This window comes from Ylistrum balloti, unplaced genomic scaffold (genome assembly GCF_031769215.1).
Source record: "Ylistrum balloti isolate Yb309-2 unplaced genomic scaffold, AGI_CSIRO_Ybal_v1 Utg369668, whole genome shotgun sequence".
In the NCBI taxonomy this organism is placed as follows: domain Eukaryota; kingdom Metazoa; phylum Mollusca; class Bivalvia; order Pectinida; family Pectinidae; genus Ylistrum; species Ylistrum balloti.
This window is the reverse complement of record NW_026781915.1, coordinates 3,424,352-3,432,495: the sequence shown is the minus strand read 5'-3', so window position 1 is coordinate 3,432,495 and position 8,144 is coordinate 3,424,352. Positions and strand designations below refer to the sequence as shown.

Sequence of the window (8,144 nt, the reverse complement as noted above, 5' to 3'; positions counted from 1 at the left end):
CACAGCAGATAACACATACAGTACATATACATAAATCCGATCACAGCAACTAGCACTCAACACTACATGATGGAAGTTAAGCCATCATAATACTTTCATTAAATACACAGTAACGTAAGCTAATAGGTGCACAGACATCTTAGAATTGATGATAACAGTCTATGTAATACATAACGACTAACGTTATAAATAAGTAAATAAAGTTTAGGAACAACAAAGCACTCACTTATTTAGCTGGATAAGAGTGAAGAGTAAGAACATATATTATACAGGTGAGATAAAATCATCTTCTATGAATCTAAGGGCGCGTTCATGTATTTTCTCCAATTTGCAGGTATTGATAAAAGTACAAAAATGACATACCAAAAACAGTTAAACATTGAGCAGATAAAAGTCATACAGATCCATAGTCAAAATGAAATATTGGAAACGATGTTTAGAAATAGCCAAATTGGGAGTAATTCCCGCAAACTGATCAATTTACACCTACTGAACTAAAAAAGTTGTTTGATGTCCCAGGAACTTTGGTATAGAATAATTATTAGTATCACGGAAGTTGTTATGCGAGTGTTCTGAGACTAAGGAACATAAGGGTGAATAACTGGGTGTTAATATGTCAATGGTTTTGTTGTTTCTGTTTCTCTGAGAACGACGATTTACAAGTGCTTCTAACCCTCTTACAGAATAGAAGGAATCTCTGTTAGCGTGAGGTATAGACCAGTTGTTATTCGTGCACTTTCTGACGAGTTTTTTTCCCAATTTGTTTGCACCATATATCTTTTAACAATCATCTTCCAAGTACATTTACATATATTAAGAATAAATGAAGAATTTCAATATACAATGTAGTAATGTTCTTTTCTTAACGGGTCAAAGGTTAGCTCTCATGGATAAACACTTCATTTCATTTCAAAGTATTTTGTGAAATTATAATGAATTAATGAGCACCGAACAACAGGCTTAATCTAAACTATCCCTCTCATATAAACAGTTAAAAAAAACTTAAATGTATTTCGAAGGCTTGATTTCAGTATGATGTCTGCTAATTAGTTTTTATGTGACCCAGGCAAGTGAACGTGTACAACCCTAATAAAAGAACAAAGTCCATCCACTTCACATTGGATTTTGAGGATACGGAGAACACTATTCTATTAATAGAATGGGAGTGAGGAGAAGACACAGGACCGTACCACGTGATAAAAGCAGATACAGTAAGGGTTCTATGTGAAGTCAACATACCGAAAATGACATCTAGTGTATAATTAGTTAGTAGAAACTCATGACATACAGTACTTTCGATAGTGCAGCATGTGACATTATCATTGATAACGGTAGCGTGTCCTGTGACATTATATTGATAACGGTAGTGTGTCCTGTGACATTATATTGATAACGGTAGCGTGTCCTGTAACATTATATTGATAACGGTAGCGTGTCCCGTGACATTATATTGATAACGGTAGTGTGTCCTGTGACATTATATTGATAACGGTAGCGTGTCCTGTAACATTATATTGAAAACGGTAGTGAGCCTGTGACATTATCGTTGATAATGTATCGGCATTATATTGATAACAGTAGTGTGTCCTGTGACATTATATTGATAACGGTAGTGTGTCCTGTGACATTATATTGATAACGGTAGTGTGTCATGTGACATTAAGATAATTGACTATGGCAAATGACATATGACGTTATTGATGATAATTGGACAATGTCACGTGACTTATAGGTGACTTATATACCGTCACATTTCTGACCAGACTATTTTTATTAAATATTTAGACTTTTTTTCCAGTTTCCTCTACATGCACACACCATATCGTGGCGTTTCAAAATTGTAAGCCTACGGCACAAACGTCACGCTAACATGGATACATCGATTGTTTTCACTAATAATTTCTTTTACAAAAGCGCACCTGCAGATACTGTATAACTTGATAACCCTAAATTTGTGGGTATATCATGATAATCCTACAGCCAATCGAATTTTACTGGTAATACGTACTGGTATTTGAAGGTTTACTGCTCCCGATTCTCCGCACTAAATCATATACCAAGTTTGCACTGTTTCAAGTTCAACTTACTGACAAAATACACATACGAACACAATGAAAATGTTTCACAAACGCCGATAATATGGTGATTTTAATTTTATTTTCCGATTTTCGTAGATATATTCTAGAGAAGTAATGTTACATTAAGTGTTCTGGATCACGCTATATAGCACGTGGGAAGTCAAAAGGTCAGCAGACTTTGTCTACCAATGGAAAACCTAACTCTCTCCCACTTCATATCTATAGTATCAAATTAAGTTCTGTAAAAAACATTTCTTAATCTAGCGTCCTGTTACCAGTTAAGATTAAGGCGATCTTCATTCACATCCACGTGGGTTCAGCCTTGACAAACTATGGCGGGGATATTAACATGTCTAGCGCTACTTTGTCTTATCTGTGGTAAGTTATGTTCGTTTTCCGTCAGGGGATTAAAATGCAATAGGTTTAATGTGTGCATTTTGTCAAGTTGATAGATAAACAATTGAAGATTTATCGGAATAAACTTTTGTCGATACAAGACAAATCTTTTGTGCGTATATTTGTGTTAATATGATTTGAAGAGAATGTCTTTGATATTTCTGATGAGAATCACCTACATTATGTATACGAGTTCTTATCCATACAGTTACATTTTCATTAAAACCTTATTTGAGTTTTTTCGCTCCAGTAAGTGCAGCGTTTGAGAAACGAATTAAAAAGCCCATCGACTGTGATAGGAGAGGTAAGTACAGCTTATAACATAAGAAATGGTCAATGCATTTTCGAGTTTCCATTTCAAACGAATATTTGTATATTTTTAAGCACCACTTATGAAATAACAACCTTGTAAACACCATATTTATATATGTGTATATTGTGAACATGATCAATACCATTAACAGTGGTTGCACATTAAGATATCGTCAATATTCCAAGGGTCATAATCTTTACGATCTCTATATCCCAGAATTTTTCAGTATTAAGATGACAGGTTGTGTTCGTGTCATTTGAAAGTGTACCAACTCTTTGATATTTTAGTCTTTTTTTCTTTTTTTTTTTTAAAATTATTTTAAGAAAATGAAATCAACGTGTAGACATGGTATACAGCCGGTAACGTCAGACCTCGGGAACAAATCGTTTAAACTAAGAATATTTCCAAATATAGGTCTCATTGTAAAATATTGCTTTCAAAGAATGGATTATACACTGACGATCGTGACGAACAATGAATAAAACTTCAGCACCTTAGAGATAAAAGTAATAGTAATGGATTTTATCTATATTGGTTTGTGTTTGTATAATACGAATTTCGTCTTGTATTGCCATGTGAATCTTTCTTTTGTTCATACTTCGCCCTAGTTATTTTATGTTTGATTTTGAATTATGATGATGTTGGTACTTTCTTGTCTTTTTTTGTAGAGGCTAGGTTCCTTCGTGAGTTATTTATCTAAATTGGTTTGTATTTGTAGAGGTTAGGTTTCGCGGTGGCCACAAGTACCTCTACCATTACAGCACCACAGTAGAGACGAGTTTTGTGGGGACGACAAAGTCTAAATCCGCTTTTAAACTTAACTGTGATGTAGTGGTGGAAGCTAGGAGGAAGTGTGAAGCTTATATGAATGTAAGTATGGATATACATTCTATAATATAATATTATTTAACATGAGCACATCCCTATACATTTTTCATTAATTATTAATATCTGACGTTGAATGACTGTCTACAGCTGTATTAACGGTATAGAACTAACCACGAATCTGCCAAGAGAGGATGGAGCACTTTTAAGAGACAGAATTAAGTCTAAACAAGGTAACTTCATAGAGAAAGGCCAATTGTAGAAAAAAAGATGTTTGAGCAAAATTGACATTTAAAACACTATTTTTGGTTAAATGTAACATGTTTGGGGCAGCGGTTAATGAACGTGTTAACAATGGATAATGAACGGATTTGTAAATATTTTTACCTTAACTTTGTTATAACAAAGTTGTGTTCGTCAGTATATATAGGTATATAATTATTGTATTCAAATTAATGTGGCTGACCCCGACCTTGGCTGCCTGTAATAGTTCATGCGGTTGACATAACAAAACCTCTTTACAGGTGACGACATGTTCGCTATATCACAGACAACCGGGAGACGCTGATTTGTATCTTAAAGATGCAGTTTTATCAGAAGATATAACAAGTCTTCTAGGGAGGTAAATGCCGTCACTTGTCAAATTATCATAGGTAGTAATATCCAGTTGATACAATGTTGTACAACGTGATATTAATTTGTTGTAAATTTCAGTGAATGATATCAAAATGTTACAATGTTGTAAGAAATGATGTAAATTGTTGTATTGTTGCATTGGGTGATATCAAACGGGTACAATGTTGTAGAAAGTGATTATAATTTGTTGTAATGTTGTTTGAAGTGGATCGGAGTTTTAATAATTTCTTGTAATACTGCAGAGAGTGATATAAATTTTTGAGTGATATTTTCTAATTTGCTGACATTGTAGGGAGCTGTACTTCCAGTTTGGTAGTGGGACGATTCGTCCACACACTATTGTGGTGGATCAGGTAGAAACAAATGACGCTCTCAACATAAAGCGTGGGATTCTGTCAGCACTTCAGATCAAACTCGTCACAGAGGAACCCGGAAACCAGACACATACCATGGAAACGGTGAGTCACCCATCTTCGTCACCCTTGTTTTTTATGATCAAAAAGGAGTTTAATGACTGTCCGATAAATAATGTATTCTAGCCCTTGTTTTTTTATGTTAATTAAAAAGTTGAGTTTAATGGATATTTGTCATAAAATCGATATTTGTTAATCATATATACTATGTAACCCTATTACCCAGTTTTTGTTCTTTCAGAAATAAATATTTAAGATAGTTTGAATGCGTGTAAAATAAGATATACCAAAGTTCATAATAACAACACTGTTTGTCGTCAGTTATTTAGATTGTTATTGTTGTCAAGACATGCTAAGAAATCGCCGCCAAATCGATCCCCTCGCTGTTATAACATTTTCAATCAGGTTGCAGTTACAAGGCTTACTTTTAATTCTCATTTGAACCATCCTCGATATTCCAGGGGTTACGATCACTTTCGCTCTCTGCATCCCTTGAACATGTTATGGTAAAATTGAAGGCACAAGTGAAGCAATTTCATTGGTTCCAGGTTATAAAAAGACCAATCACAAGCTGATACACTCCTTTTGAAGATTACAAAGGAGCGACACATAGACTTCAAAGCCATTACAATATGCCGTAATGCGAACTCGAGGTTCTCTTTATGCACATCAGAGGATTAAACTAGTCTTTTCATCTTGTCTGCAATGTATCGCACATGGAATCTTCATATTTGCCATTGCATGTTCCAGGGAAGCAGAGAGCGAAAGTGATTGTATTCCCTGGAATATCGAAGATGCATATGAACTGATTCTTAATCTTGCTTTAGTGGTTGCTTTAGAATGGGGTAATAAATATGAATTAATTATACAACCATTTCGTCCTTCTAGGACTCATCAGTGATGCTAAGGGTCTAAACGAGTGAACCTAGAACGAAGGGACTGAGGGAAATAAAAATTCATCGAAAGAAATGTCCAATCTGGATGCAGATATGCATTTACCTCAAACCTCAACAATTTTGATATTTTTCAAATGTCCGATGATTTCTTACAAACGTCTTGTACACGTTTATATTCTGAATTGTGCCACTACTCAAATGGTAAACCCGGGGGAATAAAGTCCACCAGCAGAATCTGCTACCTGCGATCGGCGATCTCAAAATGGCGTGATTCCAATTAGAAAAAAGAACATTTAACATTTAAAGACTTTTGGGTACAACGTCATCGACCTTCCAGTCTTTCAGACAAAGAACGTTCAGGATATCAGTTATGTGTAATGGTTAATTGGTCGGTGCAGCGGAGTTCTGCTTCGTTTGGTGATTTATCAATGAATACTTAATGTGACGAAATGTTTTTCAAACAATCATATTGATACAAAAGCAACTGTAGGTGTACTTCATTTTAACAATGTTATGTTGATTTGTAGGAGGACTTGTTTGGGTCCTGTCCTACCGAGTACATAGTTGAGACTCCGAACAGGATACACACATCCAGAGACATCACCAAGTGTCAGGTTCCCCAATACAACTACCGCCAAAACAACCTGATATCCATGATCAAGAGCGTCTACGGGGGCTATGTCCACGGTGTGATTGACGAGGTAAGCTACCCCAGCTTCCATGCATAGAATATATATTTAAGAAGCATTTATTAAACCCATACATTACGTTTTTGTTTTGTTTTTCCTTTTTCCTTTGCATTTGAATTTTTTTCAGTTGATTTATCCATTCAACTCATCTATTAAATGTGAACACACGACAGGAAAAAAACACAGACTTGAAGAAACAAAATGTCTACAGCAACAACTGTTTCGTCCTTTCGCACACGAAGAAACTATAATTGCTACATGTATGACCAATGTAAGGTAAGGATGGTGTAACTAGGGGTACCAAACCAACTACACTTACTAACACTTATAGTAATAAAATGTTACAAAGGTGATATTAAATGGTCATTTGAAAGAACTATAAATGTTATACTCATTATTGAGTTGATTGTTGACTCCTTACCGTTTTATTGGTCGGAATTCGTTAAGATTAAACAAACTACAGTCAATGGCACTAACAAGTGACAAGTATACAATTTTGAATGTATTACCGTACATAGTTGTTGTCGGTGGTGAGCAGTGTTGCTAGATTCCTGTAAAAGTTTACTATCTATATCTCTCTAACAGTGAATTAGGTGATGGTCTCATTTATAAATGATGGAATCTCTTTGACAAAGGACATCATTTCATGTTCGTAGAAAATTAATTTCACAAATGTTAATGTTTCGTTTTACGTTTTAGTCAGCATCTGGTCCTACAAGAAACAAGAGACCTCGCCGAACGAAATGTTGATCGTAAAATGAAAGGAAAGAAATCCAGTAGTCTGAGGTATGAGTTTGATATTCAAGGAAATGATATCCAGGTGACTAAACGTGATATCAGTCGCTGGCTGCAGACCCTAACGACTTACAATGAAACAATGGAAACCACCCCTAAACTATTTCACGACTTTCTGTGGTTCCTCCGACAAGCGCGCACCAACGACCTTATGGAAGTTTTGAAAGATGTATGGGATTGTCATGGAAACCATGTAGACTATTGTAACAAAACGGAGCAGGTAATTAGACAATTTAGGTATGTATATTGTGGAGGCGCACAGAACACTCCATCATGTCATTTGTCACAGTAATAAACGGTCACCAGTGTGTAATGTGGCTGGAAATTATTGTAACCATTATATGAACCTTTCCGATGTAGTATATCAAAGGATTTAGTAGGGATTATAAACTGCATTATATAAATAATAGGGATCAGAGATAAGAGTATTGGATTGATGCACACTTGTTAAATGTTTGCGATTTTTTACTTTCTTGGAAGCGAATTTTTAACAACCTTTCCATGTACGCAGCAGCTTTGCAGCCATACTGTTCAATGTTCAGGTGCTATGATGTCGCATCCTTGAGTGAGACCCGAGTGATAGCATGTTTAAACATAAAACACATCTGAACGGACTACAGAAATGATATTTGAAACATTTTTTAGACAGGACTTTGTCTATGATGTTTTTGTTATCAGAGACTGGAAAAGGACAACTTTCTTGACGGCCTATTATCATGCGGAACGGATGCATGCATCACGGTTTTCACCAGAGCCATGAGAGCAGGACATGTCAACATGTGGTTCGAGTATGTGTTTCTTTACAACTTCGCCCTGTTACAGGAACCATCTACAGAGGTTGCAACGTCCGTGTTGGTAAGTAGATAGTTATCAATGTTGGTGAGTAGATATCTATCCATGTTTTACTTGCGCTGGGAATACACCTGCAACCTGAAACTAATGTTCGTGATTCTATAAAATGTGATTTGAAATTCTTTCTTGTCACTAACCTTTTATTAAGAATGAATGCTAATTAGACGTAAATATGTCTTGTAAAACTCATGAAAACTTCCTATATCTATCTTTTCATTTGGATTATAGGAAATGTGTATAGAACGAAATAC

General features: G+C 35.4%; 1 protein-coding gene across 1 annotated transcript; it reads left to right on the top strand.

Annotated features, from left to right (window-relative positions):
• Positions 1-2,410: 2,410 nt before the first annotated feature.
• LOC132561643 (apolipoprotein B-100-like) lies at positions 2,411-6,526 on the top strand. Its single transcript, XM_060226348.1, has 7 exons — positions 2,411-2,456; positions 2,725-2,778; positions 3,506-3,657; positions 4,137-4,234; positions 4,541-4,706; positions 6,085-6,258; positions 6,374-6,526. The coding sequence occupies exons 1-7, from the start codon at positions 2,411-2,413 to the stop codon at positions 6,524-6,526; spliced, it is 843 nt and encodes a 280-aa protein (XP_060082331.1).
• The last annotated feature ends 1,618 nt before the right edge of the window (positions 6,527-8,144 follow it).

Coding starts and splice junctions, on each gene's coding strand:
- LOC132561643 (XM_060226348.1), top strand. CDS start 2,411: ATGGCGGGGATATTAACATGTCTAGCGCTACTTTGTCTTATCTGTG. Junction 2,779..3,505: donor CATCGACTGTGATAGGAGAG/GTAAGTACAGCT, acceptor TTGTATTTGTAG/AGGTTAGGTTTCGCGGTGGC. Junction 6,259..6,373: donor TCCACGGTGTGATTGACGAG/GTAAGCTACCCC, acceptor AATTTTTTTCAG/TTGATTTATCCATTCAACTC.